This window comes from Tympanuchus pallidicinctus, unplaced genomic scaffold, assembly GCF_026119805.1.
Source record: "Tympanuchus pallidicinctus isolate F22 unplaced genomic scaffold, pur_lepc_1.0 scaffold21, whole genome shotgun sequence".
Taxonomy (NCBI): Eukaryota; Metazoa; Chordata; class Aves; order Galliformes; family Phasianidae; genus Tympanuchus; species Tympanuchus pallidicinctus.
Window position 1 is genome coordinate 2,158,154 of NW_026294733.1, and position 23,279 is coordinate 2,181,432.

The 23,279-nt window shown below is 41.2% G+C and overlaps 2 protein-coding genes across 6 annotated transcripts; both read right to left on the minus strand.

Moving 5' to 3' along the window:
* Nucleotides 1–2,570: 2,570 nt before the first annotated feature.
* On the minus strand, nucleotides 2,571–9,689 carry LOC128081443 (hepatitis A virus cellular receptor 1 homolog). 4 transcript variants are annotated; one of them, XM_052684683.1, is made up of 8 exons: nucleotides 8,898–9,512; nucleotides 7,437–7,781; nucleotides 6,813–6,863; nucleotides 4,926–5,002; nucleotides 4,609–4,665; nucleotides 3,724–3,838; nucleotides 3,203–3,242; nucleotides 2,571–2,800 (listed from the first exon to the last, which is right to left on the minus strand). In XM_052684683.1, exons 1-8 carry the CDS (start codon nucleotides 8,944–8,946, stop codon nucleotides 2,707–2,709), a joined length of 828 nt encoding a protein of 275 aa, XP_052540643.1. In that variant the 5' UTR covers nucleotides 8,947–9,512; the 3' UTR covers nucleotides 2,571–2,706. The 4 variants fall into 4 exon arrangements, with proteins under 4 accessions (XP_052540643.1, XP_052540645.1, XP_052540644.1 ...); XM_052684685.1 differs by lacking the exon at nucleotides 4,609–4,665 and having other exon boundaries at nucleotides 8,898–9,689; XM_052684684.1 differs by lacking the exon at nucleotides 6,813–6,863 and having other exon boundaries at nucleotides 8,898–9,506.
* A 2,179-nt stretch (nucleotides 9,690–11,868) lies between these two features.
* Nucleotides 11,869–13,429, minus strand: MED7 (mediator complex subunit 7). Of its 2 annotated transcripts, none has more exons than XM_052684688.1 (2): nucleotides 13,352–13,429; nucleotides 11,869–12,960 (listed from the first exon to the last, which is right to left on the minus strand). In XM_052684688.1, exons 1-2 carry the CDS (start codon nucleotides 13,427–13,429, stop codon nucleotides 12,250–12,252), a joined length of 789 nt encoding a protein of 262 aa, XP_052540648.1. In that variant the 3' UTR covers nucleotides 11,869–12,249. The 2 variants fall into 2 exon arrangements, with proteins under 2 accessions (XP_052540648.1, XP_052540649.1); XM_052684689.1 differs by lacking the exon at nucleotides 13,352–13,429 and adding an exon at nucleotides 13,146–13,307.
* Between the last annotated feature and the right edge of the window lie 9,850 nt (nucleotides 13,430–23,279).

The window sequence follows — 23,279 nt, forward strand, 5'->3', positions numbered from 1 at the left end:
AAGAAGTAGATCCCCAGTAGACTAGATTGCAGCTAAGCCAGAATGCCTTGCTTCTTTCACCAGCAGATAGCCATCCAATGCTGCAATAGACAGTTCAGTGGCAGATTCAAGGAGCACGAATCTCAAAGAACTCTTCTGAATTTATTCTGAAGGGATGCTTCAGTGTAGCATAACAGCAATCAGTAGGAATAGACACAACAATAGTATCCTACTGTCAATACCATAAGGCACTTTAGCCAGCAATCAGTAAAATACCTGACTGGCAGTGTTCTACCAGGTACAACTCATACAATGCCAAGTACGAGCAGCTCCAGCTGTTCTGTGACGATCTGATGAAGCCTAACGTGTTCAATATCCCAGATACTTTTCCTCTACAGCAGGTCCTAGCTCCTCCTTCCTCTCCTATCACTCACCATCATACAGTGATCATGAGCCAATGCTCAGCTAATGCCAATGCAAGGAGCAGCCGAATCCCACCTGGGACACTAATTTGGGTCTTTATCCAGCTACTAATTTCAATGAAGTTTCTCAAATCAGGATTAGCCAGCCTGTTCTAAACAACTAGGGAAGGAATAGACAAGCATGGCATCATTCAGCTTTGCTTCCTTACCAAGACTGGGCATTGAAAAAGGCCATCCAGAATCCATCAGATTCAAGTATGCTGGGAAGAACCAGAAAAACATGCCTTGCTTTCTGTATCTATACTGCTATCTAGTGGCTTCTTGCAGGCAGAAAAGGAAGGACAGACTGCTCTGCAGCTTGTTAGCTCAGTAGGCTGTCAGCTGTGTGCAGTTGGAAAACCTCTTAATGGGTGAATAGGCTCAAATGCCACCTGTACAACTCTGGGGATCATTTTGAAATACCTATTCTAAGATGCACCGACATGAGTGGACATTATTTTGCATCAAAACTCTCTGATACAAAAATAAGTCTGAATTTGTCTGTAATACCAAGGAAAAAACTCCTAATGGGCAAGTACCTTTCATTATCAGCAGACCTCAGACTCCTTAAAAGTACAAATGGTTGGAATCAGATGGTTTTGGAAACCCCTCACTTCTTGTCTGAATCCCTGTGAAGATTATTAATTTGGCAAAAGCTTCAGGAAGTAGAAATTGCTGAAGATATTTTCTGAGCTCTGGTTCAGAAATCAGGTCAGACTTCCTCCAGCTCTGGCTATGGGCTGTAGCCCACAGCAGTGACCTATCAACCAACCAGACAGAAAGCAATGTCTACAGAGGGGCTACTACTGATGCTAGATTAGTAGTTATTGCTAATTGTCAAACAAATAAATACAATCTTAAACTAACAGAACCACTCTAGTCTCAGTATCTTCTTATACAAGACAGCAGATGACATGAAGAAAGCAAATGGCAGAGCTGGTTGCCAATTGAGGACAGGAGGTGTAGCTGCTCCACTGACCTCAGCTCCCCATAACAGCACAACCAGACCACGACCAAGTGTCTCAGCTGTTAACATAACATCTACTGACTCTATTATTGTTCCTTTATGCCTTAATGGTTGATGTAGCTTTGTTGTATGTACGACTCCTTTGTAAATAATCTTAATGACAACGTTAGCTCTAAGCCTGCTGCCCTTTATGGCAGCAATGTGTGCTTTAGGTATTGCACGTTGCTGCGTGGGCTGAGCTGCAGGGTGTAATTTGCACCCAGTAATACTTGGTGAGAGCTGGTCGCTCTCCCGCCTGAAAGAGCAGAAAACTACAGAGTAGTTCTGTTTACTTGGTTGCTTTAGAGAGCTGGAAAGGAAATTTTCCACCCTAAGAACATCTCAGGGCAAACAAGGGCCCAAGGAGAAAGCCGCAGCAAGAAAGTGATGCGTTTTGCAGAGGAAAATGCACTTAGTCACACTTCTCTGAAAGCAAGCTGTGAGTATTCCATAAGCTCCAACAATACCCCCATGAGGGGGTGAGCACCAGCAGCCCCTCCAGCTTTAACCATGGGTAGGCAGGAATTAACACACAGCTGTTATCCAGAATGGGCATGCCCAACTTAATGAAAGGTATTTTGACATACTATTACTACCAAGGTTTTCCATCTGCTGTCTGTGCCAAAGCAGCTATGAGGTTTCTTCCCCCTCAGATGACTGTTTTGTAGCAAGGGATATATTACATGATAGAGACAAATTTTAAGACTGTGGTCTTCCTTTTGGTGGTTTTCCTTTTGCGATTGAATAGTCATCCTGCCCCTTTCTTTTTTCTGAAAGTTAGAGAGAATCTGAAGCAGACTGTATCATTGAATGGTTTAGGTTGGAGGGGGACTTTAAAGTCTATCCAGTCCCAACCCCCTCACCAGCTCAGGCTGCCCCATCCCACCTGGCTCTGAGCATCTCCAGGAAAGGGGCACCCACAGCTCTGCATGTGATGGCCTCTCTCTGAGTAAAGAATTTCTTCCTAACATCTCACCTAAATCTCCCCTCTTTTAATTTAAAGCCATTCCCCCTTGTATGTGGTAACTTTCCTTATGGTTTGATAAATGGAATCTGGAAATTTCCATTCAAGCCAGTAGGGTTTCTGTTCCTGGAACAAGCTTGATAAAAGTTTTTAATTAGCATTGTAGCTTTTATTTGCTTTATTAGAATGATATGAGTGATGCTTTAGTAGTTCAGGCACACTGCAGAGGGAGCAGCTAACATTTTGGAAAATATTTAAAGTCCCAGAGATGACAAAGGAAAGCATGCATACAGTCCTTAGTGTATTGTGTAAATGTTTTCCTCTGCGTGGATCTCAACTTCCAAGGCACTTTGGTTCCCAGCACGTTCTGGTCTCCAAAATGCAACAGAGCTGCACACATGAGTAAAAACAAGGCTGTTAAACAACAGACAATAGAAACACAAAAGAGCAGACTGTTAAATGAACCAGCTCACTGGAAAAATTGTAAAATATGCAAAAGCACTTATTTAAATACAATTGATAATGAATCATTTTTCCATTTATGAGACAACCCACACTTGAATTTTCCCTGCTCCCTAATGAACTGAATTGACAGTTAGACTCATTTTTTGTTTATAAACTAAGGATGAGTAGCAGGATTTATTAATTTCTTTTGCAATGTTTCTTATTAATTTGAGATTAAAAGAAAATCAAATTAGAGTATGTACAGTCATCATGCATCTAGCAGGAATCACAGCAACTCCCTGTGGGACTAGTTTGTCCTATTAGCTGAAGCAGAAATAGAATACTTACCTTGCAAACTTACTCAGTTTCTTCATATTGCGTAAATACCCTAAGGATGATCCAGAATGAAAATAAAGAAAAATAAACATTGTTCTTTAAACCATCCTAAATAAGTAAAGTTACAGGTTTAGCCAAAAAAAAAAAAAGTGCAGGAAACGAAATTAGGGAACTTTAAGCCGAGGTTTTCAGTATAGGAAATCCCCATAAGTTCCATGAAGTTAAATTCATGTGGTTTCATCTGACCAAGAGCATTTAAGGAGAAAGTCTGGCACATGAAAAACACTGGGTATAGTGACATGAAACCAGGGCCTCCTTCCTTATCATTGAGAAGGTCAGGGACAACACAGGCAGTGCCCACGAGGAAAGGAGCAGCGCAGGGGATGTGGGTTTGTACCACGTCTCCTCACCAGCTCCAGGTAAGGGGGACATAAGCTCACTTTCATGGCACAGGAGACACGTGTGGCAAAGTCACAGCTGTGATTCAATGTACCCAACCCACACCTGAATAACTGCCTCTGAGAAGTACTTACGTCTACCTAGGAACAGACCCAAACCGAGGATGAGCAGAAACCCCACGCACAATCCAGTTCTGAGGTAAACACTCTTTTCTGAATACTGCTGACTGTGAGTTGATATGGATGAATTCTGTCAAACACAAAACAAATTAGTGTCAGTGGAACTCAGAGCATAAATCCTATGCAGGACTCAGAGGACATTTGTGCATTTTGTAAAGCTGCAATTAAAATGCACTTGGGAGCAAGAGCCCAACTTGAGATACTAGTTTCAAGAATTCACAACACTTGTGTTGAACCCTGCTGTTAAATATGTTACTCCTTAACACCGTCAAAGAACCTGAGGTTATGACCAGTCCCATTTGTTCACATTTGTTCCTGGTTCCTTTCAGCCCAAGGAAGAAGCCTAACATTTAATACTGTTTGGTGAATATCTTTATTTAATCGTAAGATTAAATATCCCCTGCTGTTTTCCCTCTGCCTCACTTTTTTGCCAGCTTACTCAGTAGTTATGTGGAGCTTTATCCCAGGATGTGAACATGCCTTCACCTTTCAGCACAACTTCCGGAAGCCAGCTGATAGGTATCCAACCACTCCCTAAGAGCTGGGAAGATGCTGAAAGGTAGTGCAGTCCCTGACTTTCTGCATGTGCAGCAATATGAATGCCCACATACATACTACCTTGCAGGACATAACATCAGAGCTTCCCAAATGGTAGCTTGGCTGTTTGCCTTCCTGACAAAAATTAAGATGATGCTACTGCCCATTAACACACAGCATGAGCTGGAGGACTCAGCAGGGCAGATAGGGCTGTGAGCTTGAACCCCGTACACACGCGTGGCAGGTAGATCCCTGTGCTGTCATGTGGTCCATTTTTAACCCTTCCCCATGTCCTGCCGGTACCTGCAGGCTGGAGGTTACTTCTGGGTAGTCTGAGATGCTTGAGTGGGAACCAGAGGCCTGAAAGGCAATACAGATGTTGCTAAAGGTCTTCCCTCTTTAGTAGGAAGGAAACAGTTTTTGCAAGCAAAGCAGTTTGCTTTCTCCCTTTCATAATGACCCCATAAGCATTCTTTTGTAAGCATTAAATATGCAGACTGTAAGAAAATATCTGTTATTTTGCAATCAAAACAAAATGCTGTAATTTAACTGCAGGAATCACCCAGTAACTTCCGATGTCTAAGCACATCATCTCAGTATAGCACAACAGTGATGCTTACAGTCTCAGGAGCTTCTGAAAGAGAAACTGGTGGCCACGTTCTGACAGTAAAGGACGTTTCACTGGCACTCCCAGGAGCTGAGCAAAAGCAAGACAAACCAACATATCACTCTCACAGGAAACCATTCTGCTTGGACAAAGAATGTATGCTACTGACCTGAGACCATTGAACCTAAGTACCACTGTCTGGAGTCTTTGCTGTGTATATTATAAAGATGTTGTGCCATACAAAGGCATTGCAAAATCCCTCCAGTGCCCTTTTCAGAGCTTTGAAATCCTTCCAGGAAACACCTGCTATTATTTCAACACGGAGCCTAAAAAGATGGAGTTGGGCTCTGGATCCCTATCATAGATCAGAGGAGGCAGTGGATGTAAAACTAGATTATTTGATGAAAATTGATAAACACCAGCTCAGGGCCTTGGAAGACAAATTGGTGGAGAGCTGCAGATAGCAAGCTGTACTTTTGAAGTCCCAGATCACAGCTATACAATAAACAGCCGACTGAAGTGTGATACATTTGCATAGGGCATGCAGTGGATTTTGAGGTAATTTCCCAGAGCAGTTTTCAATATTTAAAATAGAGCTACAAACTGCTTTGTTATCCGCATCATCCGTCACCGTTTCTCTGTGTGCTGTCAGATGATACAAAACCCTCCTGAAAACAAAATCTTCTATTCACGTTATGACAATCCCAGGTGGCTCCTTTCATGTTATAAATGGTTAACCTTATGTCATAAGCTGCATTTTGAAGAGTGAGGATCACCTGCTTCACTGTCCTCTTTTTCAAGACAGATGCTGGAACATCCCTACATCAGAGGAACACAGACACCCATCTTTTTAAGTGTCCCCATGCAGAAATTAACTTGTATTCTCAAAAAATTGCTCCCCGGCAGCTAAGGAGGATGTCACATGGTTAAGAAAACCCATGAGAGCTGAGACTGGAAGCCATATCATTTGCAACAAGAATAGAAATGGTTTGAGAACATTTTCACTTCTTCTTCCAAGAAGGAAATGCAAGTGTTGTAACATTTTAGTGTTGCTCAACTGGTAACGTTTGAGATTGAGGGATAGATAAAATAGCATCCCTGATTTTTCTTTCAAAATCCTGCCATTAAGCTGTTATTAACTACGAACTCTGCTGTGAGTACTGGATATTAATGTTGGCTTTTTCAGATTTAAAAAAAGAAGCTGAGTGGTTATATGACAGACATCTATAGATACACACAGTGGAATCAAAGCTGAGTAAGGAATGGATATTCCATCACAATGATGGGCCTCACTTGAGACTATGCATAGACTGCAGGGGATGTGGGCAACCTCTGAGACACAGGCAACAGCAGGGTAAAAGAATACTTACAATACAATATGTTGTATCATAACATTTCTGCTGTTTCTATATTCCTCCTCAATTTTCTGCAGTTGACAGCTAATGGAGATGGGATCCTGAACTAGATATATGTTTGAACCAACCCAGCAACACAGTTCTTTGTTACTTAACCTTAACCAACAAGTGCTTTGATTAAATAGTGAGCACACACACAGATCCTAAAACCTTGTGTTTTATTGTTCACGGGATGCACTTCTGGATGACAAGGTGAGACTTTATACCACAGAGAAAACATATCCTGAAACAGCCACAGGTAAAACAACACTTGAAGCACCAATGAAGCATCTAGTTAAGCCCAACACCTGGGAACAACATACAAGTTCCTTGTGCTAAGCCTCTAAATAATATGAGGTAGAATTTACAGGCCAAGTTCTGATCTCAAGTCCTATGGCAGGTTCAGTAAAGTTTAGCCAAGATATTTCTATCATCTGTCATTTTGTTTCTTTTTTAAGATGTCCATTTGCATATGCTATTGCCATTAATACTTGGAAAAAAGTTACCTGAGGTCGGTGGAGAGGTGTGAGTGAGAGGAGTTGCAGTAGGGACCCTAGCTGGTGTTAGAGAAACAAACAACAGGCATTATAATTAATGTCCATCCATGCAGTGAAAAAAGAGAAAATGTTTCTATAAGAGCGTGCTCAAACCAGGCACACACCTGTGAAACAATTGTTCCTTATGTTATCACGTTTTTTTTCACAAGTAGAGATGAACTAAAACCAAAAGAAGAGTTTCCTTAAAGAAAAATTGTCAGTGCTATTTGCGTATCCCTGGGCTTTACCCTGAAACCCCGCAGAAAAAGATGAAACATTATCTTTGTGTAAAGCCGCAAGTACGGCACTTCAGATACCCTACAGTGCCCTCATTCTTCATTTCTATAAATAGTGCTTCCAAGGAAACTCAGTAGCACTGCATACCATTAAACAAAGCACCACTGCCTTCGTTGTTTGCTTTTTTATTGTTATTACTGCAGTGAATACAACGTTCTCAAAGGCAGATTAGCTTTCACCCAACTAACGGCAGGTCTGCCAGATGCTAAAGACTGATTCTATGGATGATGACAGAAATCGCTTCCTCCACAAGCTTCAAACTCCAAACAGAGCAGCAGTCACTGTGACAGCACTCACCTCTCTCAACCACCACCTGGAGGTTGGTTGTCTTGTCATTGAACCACCCTGGGATCTCCACACGGCAGCAATACGTCCCACTGTCTGTTTCCTGGGCATTCAGGATGGTGAGGGACACGTTGCCCTTCAGCAGGTTCCCTTTCAGCACATACTTTGTGTGGTACCCCTCTGTCACCTTCCTCCCATCTGTCCAGATAATGGGGCGAGAACATTTGGAAGGGGGGCAGGCATCACGGCCCCAGCACACTGAGGTGATGTCATGTTCTGTCCTAACCGTGTAAAAGCAGGGCACGGTGATGTTCTGACCAACCTCTCCCTTCACCAGCAGTCCTGACACCGTAGGGCCTGTGGACAGAAACACAAACATTAAAAGGTCGCGTGCAGCAGGCAAAAAGGTGAAGAGAGAATGGAGTTTGGACCTGCACAGCTCCGTGGCTTCTCTTCAGCCGCATCCAGGTCAATGGGTCTTGGTTTTTCTCTTAGCTTAGATTTAATCCAAACCAGGCATGGGAGAACAGAAAGGCATCATTTTTCATTAAAACTAGAGTAGGAAACCCTTCCTCACTTTCAGTAAAAAGCCACTGAAAGGCAGTTTTCACCAGCATTATAGCTGTGCATTTCCTTTTTTCTTTCGCTAAGAAAGGATTTGGGTTGTGCCTATCAGAAGAGATCTTCCAGAGCTTTCCTAAAAACTTCTGTACCTTCTTTTTTTCCCTAGCTTAAAATCCCCCCTCATTCTTCCCAAGCTTCTAACCCATTCAGTTCCCACAGCATGGGATCCAAAGTGCAAAGATGTTGATTTACCCACATTAACATTTCAGGGATAGAATTCACTGCGGCAAGGATGGAAGTAGGAAATAGTCTAGCAACTAATCATCTCTAATCAAAGTCCCTGCATATCACTGGCAAGGGTGCTGCACTCAGCAGGTAGCTCAACTTGTGCCAATGGATCCCAAGCAGCGCCTGGCTTCATTGCCATTGTTCCTTGGGAAAAAGCAGTCCTGCCCAATTTCATCTCAGCCATGTTTTTCCTAAACTATGCTATAATAATTATAAGTAAGTCTTATGCAAAGATTTTGCCACAGTAACGTGCCAGGAACTAATCCCTGACAATAATGCATTTTATTTAATACAAAAAGGAAACTCTAAATGAATCTCATCATAAAAGGCTTTAGAAAAAACTAGAAGAAAAGTATCTGTAGTCTCTTTTTTGTCTGTTGAACATATCCTACCAAATGTTTCGTGTCCATCTGCCTGTACCAATAGCTCTGCTTTAAAAGGGAGATATGATCGTCAGAATACTGTGATAAAGTTTTACTGAATATGCAAAACAGCAATTGCTGTGCAATGCAACACTCTTACCACCGTAACCCAGAATCTCTCTGCAGCCCCCAAGAAGCACTGATGCACGTTACCTCCCTTCCATCTGCTTCCAGCTATTTTTCACACCCACTGAGTTACCTGTAAGCCAGATCAGAAGGATCCAGTCCAGGAAGTAATGAGAAGACATTGTAGCTGAGGATGAGGAATGCTCTTATTCACTCTTTATGCACCTACATTCAAAATAAACTATCGTTTTCATAAACTGCTGGTTTTACTTCTCAGTACTAGCACGTCAGCTTCAAACAGGATGATGCCCTTTGGTTTGATCAGGATTGCCTTTCCTGTGGTTAGTCTGTTAGTCACTGACGCTGCTGCTGCTGAGAACGCATGCAGCTGAATGCTTGCTGACTGTGGTTTGACTATAAGGTTAAAATACTCAGCAGCACTTCAGAAATCTACTTCTCTTTTTTCCCCCCCAGATCTACTTGCTTATAGCAGGTTAAACTGTTAGTACCACCAAGCTGTCACCACCAATAATCCATTGCCTCAAGATGGGTTCCCACACCCAGAAGAGATTACATAAGATGTGTAGCAGACCAGTAAACAGAAATCATTCAGCAATGTAAGAGGGTCTTAGGAATTATTAAACCAGCATCTAATCCTAAATTCTGCTTCTAACATTGCTACTTTAAACAAATGTGATATCCTTTACAGCAGGAATACTGGAAGCTTCCACTTCACAGGTGTAGACTAAACAGAGCTGCAGCCTCTCATCACTCAGCTCTTAGAAGTTCGGCATGATTCTGAGCTTTTACCATACCGAGTAACACACAGCACAGAAGCCATCTGAAAAGCTGGGTGGCAACAGTGGTCACTAGGAGAAATGTGTTACTTAAAAAATGGTTTTTCTGGCCACTCTGGGTTGCCCTGAGTGAGGACATGGAGTCTTAATATCATTCAGTCTGATTCAGAACTGCAGCTGTGATCAAACATGATCCATAGCAAATTCACGTTCTCTGCTGAAACAGATGATCTGCTTTTTATACAGACAAATTAAGTGGCAAGGAATGACTTTTTAGAACTAACAAATAAATGCAGCCAAGTGGCAGAGCTACACCAGCAACATATCTGCTGGAAATGGATGGAAGAGGGAGAAAGGGCAACCTGTGCGTGCAGATTTATGACTGGACAAGAACACACTTCCTCTCTGCTGCTCCTGCTTCTGGGGAGACAGGACACTGTAGGCAGCTTTTACAGACATTGTGCTGACCATTACCAGCAGTATCCTGGGACTGCCCTGCAACAACAGAGTTTAGCTTTGTTTTTCCTCCCTCTGAATGATCAAAACTTCCCCTTTTTGCTCACTGACAACACACTTGCCTTCCCTGTTTCAAACAACTGCATTTATCCCCGAGCTCACTTGGTGTTATAAAAGAACCAGCTTGTTGTTGTTTTAAAGCAGCATTTTGTTCACTCTTCTTAACATCCGACATTACCTTTATCCTCCTGAGTTTTGTAATTTTATAATCCGATTCACTTCATACATTAACATTTCACAGAAATAGAATACTTCAAGTATCATCATCACATCCAACAGCAACATCAGAAGGTTTGTTTTTTTTTTTTCTTTTTTTGAGGTTAAGAAAGACCTCATCATCATGAGTCAGCTAATTAGAAGAGACAACATTCATAGCTTCACTTTGAAGTCAGTGAGTCACATCCTACACAATCTGAAATGCAGCTCCCATACAAGGCATAAATCACCCACTGCCTTCACTGCAGCTACAGTTGAATTGTTGGTTTTTTTGCAAGAGAGCCATCATTGTATTGATGTGACAAAAGAGAGTTGCCATTTTGGCTGAAGAAAAGCTCAGAAAGTACCGCGATCTCCTGCAGGTATTTATCTCAGGGTTTGCCTTAAAGATAGACCCCAAAGAATATAGAGAAAATTATTGCTGAAACTTCTTGGAAAGTTGAAAGCAGTCTTATGATTTTAAACGACTCGATCCCCAATTACTTCATTGCTTTCACCAGTAGTTAATTATGACTACTGGTTACTGTTAGAACCCAGCCTATAGTTGGAAGTACAGCACTTGGGCCTTCAACTTCATTAGAAACATAAAAAGTGAAAGAAAAAAAACAAATACAAAAACAACCAAAAAAAGACCTTGGGCATCTATAGCATTGAATGGCAGAGTTAGAACATCTGTGGCAAAGTAACTCCACACGCATGATCGCTTATCCACAACACACTAAAGCTGTTTCTTCCTATCTTCCACTTGGGGAGCATTTGTAAAGCAGACACCCAATTAATTCAGCTGACCCACAGTAGTTCTAGGTACTAGAAAACAACTGTTCAGACAGTTCAGGGAGAAGGAAAGAGTGGGAGCTGCATAGAGGTCAAAAGTTTTAACTTCATGAAGTTATTTATAAACATTTCTGAAAAAACATGTTTTCTCTTTACTATTACTTACATCACACGTACTTGAAATAGCAGATGAGTTCCTGCTGTGAGTCACCCGTTTGCTTCAGTTCATCTTTAGCTACACTGATCTCAATCCCACCACCCAACAGTTAAGATCTACCTTCTCATTTAAATAAATGTGCATGCCTGAAAACAGCTGAATGATCTCATGTATCGTTTGCATAACGAGTGTTAAAAATAGTTTCACTAAGTTCCCTCATCCACAAAGTTAACCTTTTTTTCTTTTAAGGTGCTACATCAAGTTTGGAAAACATCATGCTACAGACAGGAGGAGCTGGGTAAAGAAGCCACTTCATTATCAAATCACTCTTTTCCACTTGCCATAAGCTTGATCCAACTGCAGTTCTCTTTAAACATGACTGATTTAGCTTCCATTTTACAGACTTCAGGAGTCTTTCTAACTTGAGATTTCTCAGTTAGTATAAAAGCTAATTATCCATTTAATCAACTTAGCTGTAGAGAACCACAACTTCACAGATCTAAACAAGACAAGTTACACCACAACACATACATAACAAAACAATTCTCTTTCACACTGTTACATTAGTACAAAGTTAGACAGGAATAGATTTCCCAGATTTAACATTGATTTAATTTTTAATATAGTGTAACTGAAAAGACTCATTTCAAATGTAAACTAACATTTATTTGAAATCCAGGAACTGTCAGCTTCAATTTCAGTCAGTCAGATCCTCTGCTTCCACAGCATAAGGCATTTACAAGATGAAGCATGTCCCAGAAAGCTGTAAGTGACAAAACAATGTTCTACAAAAAAAAGCTAACTTCAACAGCATCCACACAGGACAAAGCATACGTTGTTGTTTTTACCAATACGCATACAGCCCATACAAAATATTAAGTACCTACAGCTGCTTAGCAACTCACACCCACCCCACCGTAGGTGCGAATGTTTCAACTGCTGGCACAACAGAAAAACAAAATACAGCATATACCCTCACAGCCATCTGGCCTCTGTATTGTGTGCTAACATAATAAATGCTTCCTTCATGTCATTTCATCAATAATGCTACACATAGCTGCATCTTTGTCTAAAACCTGATCTCTCTTGCAGCCAGAACGTTCTCTCTGCTTCTCACTCTGTCCAATGCAGCTGTTGCCATCATCAGCGTCCATTGGTTCTGTTTTCACTCCCAGTCCTCCCTCTGAATGAGGGAGATCATCAGGCAATGATGCCAGGCAGTTCTGAATCATCTCCACAACTCTCTCTAAATGCTTCTGAAATCGCTCTGCAGTTTCCAGACGCTGACGTTTCTGCACTTCCATCATGACTCTCAGGGTCTCCCTAGCTTGGTGGGGACGGTACTCATTTATAAGATGATGCACATGAACAAACAGCAGTTTCAGGTCCTCCAGTTTCTCTTCTCGCTTTATACTCCCTGGACTCCTTATCAAGATATCCAAGAGATCCAAAAAGTTGACCAAGATAGACATGTTAAGTTTCCTTAATTCCTTTTTGTGATCAAACTGCATCGGATGCAGCCGTTCAATACCCTGGCTTTCCAAGGGTCGGATAATTAAGTCATCACACTGGAACTGATTACCAAACATCATGTAACTGTCTTTCACAGGTGGAGGTGGCTTCGGTGCCAGACCTTTACGTATGTTTTCATCAGTATATTCTTTTATATATTGCATTGGAGGTGGAGGAAGGGCACTCACTTGCTGAGGTTCACCCATTTTTGCAGATGAAAATACCTAGCAAATACCAAAGAAACGTACATTAAATAACTTATGTGACAACTATGCAGCATGTAGAAAGCAGCATACAGCTAGCTATGAGAAAACACACCAGACAGGAGATACTTCAGCGTGCACAAAATAGTAAACTCTCCAATAAATCCACGTTAGCTTTCTACTGAAATACACAGCGCTTCCCAAACCAGATCTGCCAGTGAAGAGGCACAAGAAGGAAGGCCCGGCCCACCGCTACGGCCAGGCTCCGGGAAGGCCCAAAAGCCGCACGGCGGGGCTCGCCGGGCCGCTGCTGAAGAGAAACAAAGGCGGAGGCCGCGCTCGGCAGGAGCCCGGCGGCAGCTGGCCAAGGAGCCGGCCGCGCACACAGGGCGCACACAAAGCACTCCCTCACCTGCCCACCTGCCGCTCTCCGCTGCAACCGCCAACACCTGACTTCCGGCGAGCAGCTCTTCTTCCTCCTTCCTCCCATTGGCTCGCAACTCAAGCAGGGTGACAGGCTCTGATTGGCTCTCCTCAACGCCAGTCAGAAGCTTGCTCCACTCACAGCCAGGGCTCATTCGGGAGGCGGTGCGGAGCAGGGTTCGCATCGCGGCGGGGGCGTTGGGGAATGGTGCCCTCTTGCGGCTGGGAGTGGCGCGGCGGGGCTCTTAGCCGGGATCTCAGCAGGGGTCCCAGCACGGGTCCTCCGGCGGAGGCAGAGATGGGAGCGGACGACCTGACTTTTGTAGGCATCAGACCCTCCGCGAGACTTACTTCTGCATGTTTAGTGTTTAGTATTCCAACTGGAAAGCCAGGACTGCTTTCATAAAATCATAGAACATCCCGAGTTCGAAGGGATTCATCGAGTGCAGCTGTTGGCTCTGCATGGAACCACCTAAAAATCAGTCCGTATGCCTGAGAGCATCATCCAGACTCTTCCTAAACTCTGGTGAGCTCGGTGCCAGACCCTGAGGAGCCCGTCAGTGTGATCCCAATGCTTTAACCATTGAATGATGCAGCAGAGACTTGGGTGTTATTCTGGTCACGAAATGAAAGCATTGCCCTGGGAAGTGTTAGCATCCTTTCTATAGCTGAACACACCCAGCCTGGATGCACAAAGTCTGCAACAAACCGCTGGGACTTCTTGTTTTTCTTCCATTTTTGTTTCAGGCAAAGTTCAAGAAAAAAAAATAGAGGATTTATGTACTCCACATTGCCATGGGAATCTGTGCTGGCTGGCAGCATCTCTGCAGATGGCCACTGGTGTGGCAATGGGGCATTTGTGCTCTGATTTCTTTTTTCCTCAGCAGATGGCAGTAACATCCCTCATCCGGCAAGAGAACCCCTGTCTACGTGCCCTATCATGTGCAGAGTTGCTATTTGGGATCATTTTGGGGGGGAGGAAATGTTTTAATAATGAATACCTAAACAGTTAAATAAATAATCCAAATTTAAAAAAAAAAAACCAACACTCTACAGTTGAGGTAGCACTGAAAATGAGTGTAAGCCCCTGGCATCCAAAGAGGCATTCCAAGGATTGATGTGCTTTAGCATTGCTGTACAGTATTTACACATTTAAAAACATATTGCTGATGACTTCAGCCGTTAGCTCATTTCTTAGTAAAATATCAGTTTGTTATTCGGTCTTTATTAAAGGTTTATCCCTATTTTTTCTCTCTAATCACACGGATTGATGCCATCAGAGTAGTAGTAGTTTAGTATTTATCCACATGTATGTATGTACAGATATAGCCTGTCATATTTTCAAATATAGACTCAAGGATTTCTCTTTTTCATGTAACTAGGCATGCACACTGTCCAAAGAAGGATATTCTTGCCATTCATTAGTTGCCTACAATTTCGGTTTAGGGAAAAGTGACAAGTTGATTTGAGTGAAATCTGTATTTGTCAATAATCTATAGACTGCTGGATCTGATGCTTTTTGATAACAGAAGCAACATCTTCACATTTTCTGCCCTCGGTACCAATAATTCTATTTAAAGAGTGAGACAAAAGTCCTTACATGAAAGATCTTCTGGTGCCCCAAGATGTGAATTGACAGAGTGTTCTCTTCAGAAACACATCCATAACGATTGAAATGGAACAGGCACTGAGTAGTATAAGCTTTGAACATTCTGTTCAGCCTCAGGAGGTTGGGTGTACAGAAAGCTCTTATTCTTTGTGTGCAAAAAGCCTAATGGTCAGCCATGTTGTGCAACACAATGCAGAAAGAACATAATAGCTTGATGTGGTTTGGCCACATTGCTTTCTGTTTTCAGCATTTCAGCACTGTACCTGTGAAAACCATCCCTTTGAAACATAAGAGTTATGCTAAGATATTTGAAAGAGCCACCTTAAAGAAAACTGGAGAGAACAAAAAGTTATTTGATTTCAAAATAAATATTATATGCTTTTTGTTTTGTTTTTCAATCAAGACACACTCAAAAAAGTTGAGGAACAATGTTTAAAAAATTGCTACTATTCACTACATCCCTACCATGGTTATGGAACTCCATAGACTGAAGGGATCCTCCACATGTAAAGTTTAAGCTGGGTCCCTGGTAGTCTCTCATGCCATGATTTTGCTGTTCAACATGAACCAGTCATTCAAACTCCTCATATTAAGACACAAGGTCCTTTGGGATCAATAGGACATTTAAGAGACCTTTAATTTTCATTCTTAAAATCCAAATTCATTATCCCATAACTTCTTTAATCAGTTTGTGTTCCAGTCAGGTAAGAGGCCAACAGTCTGGAGCAAAAAATCACACACAATCACCCAGTTGTTTCTAAATACTACTTCAGTGCATACAAGTAATCATTTTGAAGAACAGAAAGAGCTCCAAGATGGAGATACAGATCTTAACACACAGATATAAAAATATGGAACTGAGAACATGGTTTTCTGATAATGGCAAGGGCATGGTTCCATGCTGCAACTAGACAGCTGCTGATTTCAAAAGAGGAGCTCTCATTCCTTCACCTTCTATCGGGTTCTGCTCTGCTTTCTTCCTTCACTGCTCCTCCAGCCCTGACTTCTGGCTGTACAGCCTTTTCCTGTCACTGCTTTGTAGGATCACTGACAGGCGTTGGTTTGCAAAGCAATCTATTGCAACTCCAAACCCCACAGACAAGGAATTAAAAGCACCACCTCCAGAGTAGCATGAGAAAACCAATCTAGTAGGAGGCATTAACAAGTCTTTGGTTTTGTTGGACTTTCCGGACTGTGATTTCACATTCTTATACCAAGAGCTGAGCTCGATTATCAGCTGGTTTGCACTCTGTGAACCACGTAGTACAGCTCTAAATGCTGTGACTTCAAAGGGTAGAACGTAGTAAAGAGCCAAGCACTTGTTTTTCACATGGTCTGTGTGATCTTGAGTCATTTTCCCAGTTTGCACGTAGTGGCCAACAAATGAAAGAAGAAAAAGGGTTTTCATTTTCATTCTTGGTAGCATGACTGATTCTCAGAAGGCTCTTGGATGACCCTTCCCAGCATGTTGGGAGCTGTTAACATTTTCTCTGCAGTGGTTCCAAATGAGAGACTGAGAATGAAGGCGAGTGTCACACATAGCACTCTCAAATTTGCTTTCTACTGCATTTCTGCTGTTGTCTGAAATAAAGTCACTGTCCAAGACAAGTCCACCACTGATAATACAGCTCAATTACTACAGCATCTGCAAATTGTTGGAATGAACCTATCAGTTCATTCACCAGTTCAGCAGATGGGGAGTCACTTAAACAATGTTCTCTGCCACAAAGACAGAAGATCTTAATTTATTGCTTTAGTTTCATTTATTTTAGTTTTATTCATAACTAATTTCAGACAAATTGCCATGTTTCATTATCATTATGTTCCCTTAATTCAGCAAGTGTGTACAGCAGTGCACTGTTATCATATCATTATCATTTCATCATCATTTGAATTCAGGAGGTGTACAACCACAGTAAATACAAACTCCATTTTCACATAGCTCTGCTCCCTTCTATGATGGAACATATTTCTGCAATTTTTGATTGTCACTGCAGTCTAAATAGTAGATAAATAAAATTTGGTTTGTTGTTGTTTGTTTTTTTTTTTTTCTTTTCCTAAGTATCCTGAAAGAGAACTTCAATATAAGACAGAGTTGCGATCTCTTGCTTTGTTTAGGTCGTTTCATCTTACAGCCTGGTTAAGCAACAAGCTCAGGAACTTCCTTTTTTGATGACTGTTGAAGGCTTCGTTGCAGGACATACCTGGGAGGAGGGGAAGAGAAAAGGAGCCTATTGGGGGTGAGGGGTCTTACGCTTTATGTCTCCATCTGCTGTGGTTAATTCCCATCTCCTGCTGTGGCTGTGGGAATTAATGAATTTGAAATGCAGTGCTATGCTGCATTTTCTTTCTTATTCCTCAGACCAAAATATCAGCTTCAGCCAATTGTACACTTACAAACATAGGAGAGAAGCTTTGTGTTTACCCTCATATAAAAACTGGGACACACCATTCTTCAGTACACGAGAGTTGAACTGCTCTTTGCTATACAATCTGTGACTACTGGTATCTGAGTAGATGAAGAACTCAGCACAGTCTGAACAGTTTTTTAGTCATGAAATAGATACGTCACTACTTGTTCATGGTTCAAAATCCAGGCATATTTTATTGGAATCAGCCAGCACTCTTTCCTGTGTTCATAGTCTATTATTTCTGGAAGCAGATCCTCTACCTGATTATTAAGCCAGGCATTAATGTGGGGTATTTACACAGTCAGAAGTCTGTGATGACTGCCTATTCTAACTTGTAAATGAAAATGTCTCCAAAACTGTGTCTGTATGGCATGGAGAAGTACTCCTTACCCAGCCATCAGCATCCTGGGTAGCTGCCTGCAGGCCATGCTGCCAGAACAAAATGCAGGATTTGAAGCACTGCAGATTTTCCAGCACTGTAAGTCATGCCTTTGTCTTCAGAAGCAAATAGTAAGGGACAGCAACCTTGTTAGGCAGGCACTAACAGAACAACTTAGAGCAAATTTCCAGTTTGGATACAACCCCATGCAACTATATTTTCCCTTCTGTATTTTCGCCTAGATGAGAACAGCTGAGCAAAGGATTATTTTGTACTTATATCACAGAACAAGTACAATCCCTGTGCAAGTTCAGTGGTTTAAAATGTGTTCCCTATGTTCCTGGGAATATCAGCAAACCTATGAGTGATTTGCTTCAGGCATTCAAATCATGGATAATTCACTGTATCCTCCTAGCAGATGCTCAGAACAAGGCCCTACTTTCCTAGGGCTCACAAACGGTTCACAGAGGAATCCTACTCGAGTTCCAACAGAGCAGCTCTCTTGGTCACTGGGAGCAGTGTGAGCACATTCAAAGGTGCAGTTGTAAGATCAAGAAGAAAGCTAGATGCATCTGGCTTATAAAGACCAATTCTTTCTATTCCAATCCTTTCCTTATTTTTCGGCAGCTTTCTGGTTTGTTCTGTGAGTCTACTGCAGACATCTTTGTTGGTGGAATAATGAATTGCCAAAGATGCAAACCAGCTGAGTAACTTAAACAGAGTTTCTCACACTCTCTAAAAAAGCTAAATAGGAAAACGGAATGAATTCTGGAAGCCTGGAAATTGAATAATAATCACTGTAATGAACAGCTGGTGAAAAGTAAGAGCTGCCACCCAGACAGAAAATCTGACCTGAATATTACCTGAGAGGTAGAAGTGTACAGGTTGTCTTCTGAGAGTGAAGATGTAGTTGCTGTTTTCCAGTCTGGTTTTTTTTTTCTTCTTTTTTTTACAAAACCAAAAACTATCTATATTTAACTTCATAAATTTCTCTGCTGTCTTCAGGGCATAAGCACTGGTATCACAGCAGGATGTGCGGGTGGGGAGATTTCCACAGACTACAGTAATAAAAGTGTGAACTGCATAATCTGGGTAAATCCCCTAAGAAAAATCCAATCCCTAAAATAACCTGTTTTAGAGCAGAAATCAAGCATTTTGCAGGAGGTAGCAAGGGATGGACAAAGGTGATTAAAAGAAATCAAAAAGAGGTCGCTGAAGTCACAGTTGATAAGGATAACTTTACAGAATCACAGAATGGTTTGTGCTGGAAGAGACCCTTAAGATCACTTAGTTCTACCCCTCACTTGTAACATCAATTTACCAAGCAGAGAGAATTTGATGCACATAGCAGATCAAACTTAAATCTGAAAAAATTTGCATTTTTCTCTTTTCTTGCATATGAATTAAACGTGTGAAAGGATACATGTCAGCAGAATCTATTAAAAAAACCTAAGCAGAGAAGATAACTAAAAAATTCATTAAGCTGTCTCCTCATCTTAAGGGATATATACTTACAGTGGTTTTAAGATACTTTGGGCAGTTCTACTTAATTCCTTTCCATTACATATACAAAATTTCTGAGACATACAATATACTATGTTGCAAAAATCTATGAACAAAAGGAGCATACCCATACAGCTGGTGTACTCCTGCACCAACTTACAACATCAGGTTCCAGCAATGAAATACCAGTGTTAGCATGACGTTCCAGCTGACCCTTCAGAGGCCTTTCAGGAAGCTGTCTGGTTTGCATTTTGAGTCTACAGACTTGTCTGCACTTCTTCCAGCTCTGAAACAATTTTGATTCTAGACACGGAGGGTATTTCTACCTAACTATTCTTTTGCACCACTGTGGGAGGATCTTGAAGCTCCTCAATGGCTGAGTCTTCTCTTAAAAAGAATCATGTCCTGCTAGTCAGGATGTCATCCTCCTAATAGAAAGATGACAACATTTGATTTGCATCTACACTTTATGTATTGAAAGAAACAAAGAATTTCATTTAAAAAATGAAAAATTTCATTGTAAAATTGAACAATTTAAATTGTTCATTTAACAATCTTTGAAATTAAATACACTTCAAATATACATACGCAGGTTACTCACTCATAAAGGTGTAATTAAACAAATACAGTTATTAGACTGTACATTTTTGTACATACATGTCAACCCAGCCTTAAAATCATTAAACTACATTCTTATTTGGATTTTGGCTTGCTACACTTAAAGATATGCATGTTTACTACACATGGGTTTGGGGACTGAACTGAAAAAGGAACAGGAAGGTGTAGATCTGTGGCGAGAGTGGATACAAAAATACCCCAGCTCCTACATTCTTCCCCATATCAGTGAAGAGTTGGAAAGACCACCAAGATCACCCAATCCAACCATCAGCCCTTGCCTGTGACGACTCCAGATGGTGTTGCTCAGTTGCCCTTTGCTCAACTCTTTTCTTGAACAACTCCAGGGATGGTAACTCCTCCAGCTCCATGGGCAGCCTGTTCCAAAACCTCACCGCTCTTTCATTGGAGAAATTTCTCCCAGTATCCAACTCGAATCTCCCCCTGGTTCAACTTAAGGCCATTAAATTTGCAAAACAAACAGCAGCTCTCAGTGAAATCAACTATAGTAGCATCCCAATCTGCTTATGTTTACTTGTTTCCTTCTGTTCAATCTACTGAGCCATCCTCATCCTCATCTGGAATTCACCATGGCTAATCTCACCTGCTGAAACCTGCAAATTCTGACACAACTACCAGATCCTCTATCTCTCCAGGGCAAAGTTAATGATTTTTTTCTTATAGCAACCTGTTTCTTTCTTCCTATATGTTTGTATCAGATCCACAACTTCTCTTCCACAGCTCAGCCTGTCCAGTTGATCTGCACAGAGCCAAATCTGATCTGGGCCTCGATTCTCTCTCTGTCCAACCTGCAGCGTTGTGTCAGTTTCCCATCAGACCAACACATCGCATCACACCATGTTCAGACCATATGAAACGCAATTGCCAAATCCTGCTATCTGAACATTTGATCAAATCACTCCCTCCTTCATACCCCTCTGTGATCTCATTTCTTATCTCATGAAGAAATCAAGTTGCTGCCACTGCATTTAAAGAATTACTCCCCCCACTACTTGCCAGCCCCGCCGAATCTCTTCTCCCTCCACATCCTCTTGCCCTCAGTACTGTTGCTCCACTGAGGCCACCTTGTTGGCTTCTCCACTTCTTTGCTGTCCTGGAGGCTTCACTTCTGCAGAGCTGCAGAATCATAGCCTTGACTTTCTATTTATATCCACTGTTTTGAAAATACATGTAAATCTCCAACTGCAAACCCCTGCAGCACAAGCTCTGAAGACTTTCCAGAAAGTTCTTGCTACACAGAAGTCAACAAGACTGGCAAGAATGAAGTCTTACAGTGTGTGAGGGCACTTTACAGCCCATGTTCCTCTTTAACAGTTATGAGAACGGATCTCTAAGCATACTTCCAACAAGCAAATTCTTACAGATAAGGAAATGGATGCGCACACAAAAGTAACCCTATGCTTTAGAGGTGCAAGCATGCAAATGAGATCTGCATGGCTGCTGTTTATATAGAGTGCAATTTTAGAAAACTCACAGAAAGCTGATTTTTGATTTTTATTTTTAATATACATTTGCATTGTTTCCTAGAAGATTGGGAAATTGGGCCCTGGTATTAATCCTACTCTACAAATAGTTATGAAATCCCCTTTGGCAGCAGTGACATTTTTTTGGGAGATCACAGACTTGTGTCATCTTTCTTGTTCAACCAAAAGACTTCCTTGTAACTCAGTCACTACCAGGAAACAAAACCATTTCACTAGATTTGTATGAGATGTTTCAACTATGCTGTGACCAATGCTGAGACCACCAGGAGGTATATGTAGGTGTGAGCCATGCAGTAGCTACTGTTCCTCTCCATTTCTATTCAACGGTACAGCATGGCCAGGAGCAAGTCAGATCAGTGCATTAGATGCTATATTTAATTGTATTCTTATGGTAAATATCATTTCTCAACTAGCATTTTAAAAGATGAGGAACTTCTGAGGATCTCTGGAATATTCTGCCTGAAGAAAGGCTCAATATAACATAAAATAGCAAGGAAGCAGTAGCTTACCTGCTTGGTTTTGGGTTTGGCTGTTTCAGTTTGGTTTTTGAGAGGAATAACCAGAACATTATATTCAGAACTGCAGTTTCATGAGCTGCCCTATAAAATCTTAAATTAAACAGAGCCTGCAATTTGGATATTTATTCAGATTTTTTTCCCCCACACGTTAAATGGAGTATCACCTCTGAATTTTGCAGAGCTCTACAGATACATCAAATTTAGGAAGGTCTCTACTTATGCCCTAACACTACACCAATGTCAAAAGTCTCAGTAGTAAACGATTTAGCCCAGAATAGTTTTCAAAAATACATAATTGATGAAAATATTTGTCTTGTAGATTCTTCACATACCACCCAATCCTACTACTCGGTGGAATCAACACTACAATTATGCATCACTGACAAAAATATATGTACAGAAGATATTAAATACGGAAGGGCAGAAGAAAATGAATTGCATTTCTTTTAAAACATATCAGTGCTGTCATACTGAGTGCATCAGGTGCACATTACTTTTCCTTTAGTAATTCTATATTTAGTTTGGTGTGGAGTGACCCAAATGGTACCTGAATTCTGAGGAAACCAGTTACACTGGCTTTGATGTTTGTGCTCTCTTCTCATTACAGTGATCTCAAAGCATCCACAGAGGAACATCATGCCTGTTCTTCCTGGGATACCCAGCCACCAGACAGAGCACTTGAAGCGGTCAGTAATCAGTGAATAGTAACCAATGATAATTAATTTTCTGTTATTTTAACCATTTGTTTTCAATTTAAACGTCTAATGACTACAAATATTAAGCAATCCTTGTACAAGTAAATCCTGGTTATCATTTTTCTCTTAGCTTGTACGTTCAGTTGCTGCCTTTTGCCTTTGCTTGTGCAATACGAATTTTCACTTTACATAGAAAATTTACTTAAAACACTTTTTATGACATCCCTCAAACGCAACATAATGATTACATAGTCTGAATGGAAAGGCACTATTCCTTCAAAAAAGTATGGATGCACAACCTACTCCTAAAAGGACCAGGGAGTCATTCATTCTATGTATCTATGCTCTGCGTGTGCATTTATAACTGTATTTACTAGAAGAGACAGATGCTTCATCATGTCACACTCTTCTAATTCATCCCTAATCATTGATTCACATTTATTGAATGTCCCTCAAATGTTATTTTTTCCATAACATTTGCCCTAGAGTTCGCTTCAGCATGTGCTATTCGTTTTATGAGAGGATGTGGTTATGGTTTGGCAGAAAGGAAGCTTTGCTGTAGATGGAAAGATAAAGCTTAAAGCACCTACGCTGCCTTTTGAATACTTTTTTTTTTTTTTTTTTTTTTTTTTTTCAGAAAAAAGCAAAACTCTCAACTGTCTTCCTCCTTGTGTCTCTTTCT

Excerpts from the sequence above, each read along its gene's own strand:
- LOC128081443 (XM_052684683.1), bottom strand. The coding sequence starts at position 8,946 with ATGTCTTCTCATTACTTCCTGGACTGGATCCTTCTGATCTGGCTTACA. Across the intron at positions 7,782-8,897 it reads CCTTCTGATCTGGCTTACAG|GCCCTACGGTGTCAGGACTG; the intron begins GTAACTCAGTGG and ends TTCTGTCCACAG. Across the intron at positions 4,666-4,925 it reads TTTCAGAAGCTCCTGAGACT|GCCTCTGGTTCCCACTCAAG; the intron begins GTAAGCATCACT and ends ATTGCCTTTCAG.
- MED7 (XM_052684688.1), bottom strand. The coding sequence starts at position 13,429 with ATGGGAGGAAGGAGGAAGAAGAGCTGCTCGCCGGAAGTCAGGTGTTGG. Across the intron at positions 12,961-13,351 it reads GGAGAGCGGCAGGTGGGCAG|GTATTTTCATCTGCAAAAAT; the intron begins GTGAGGGAGTGC and ends GGTATTTGCTAG.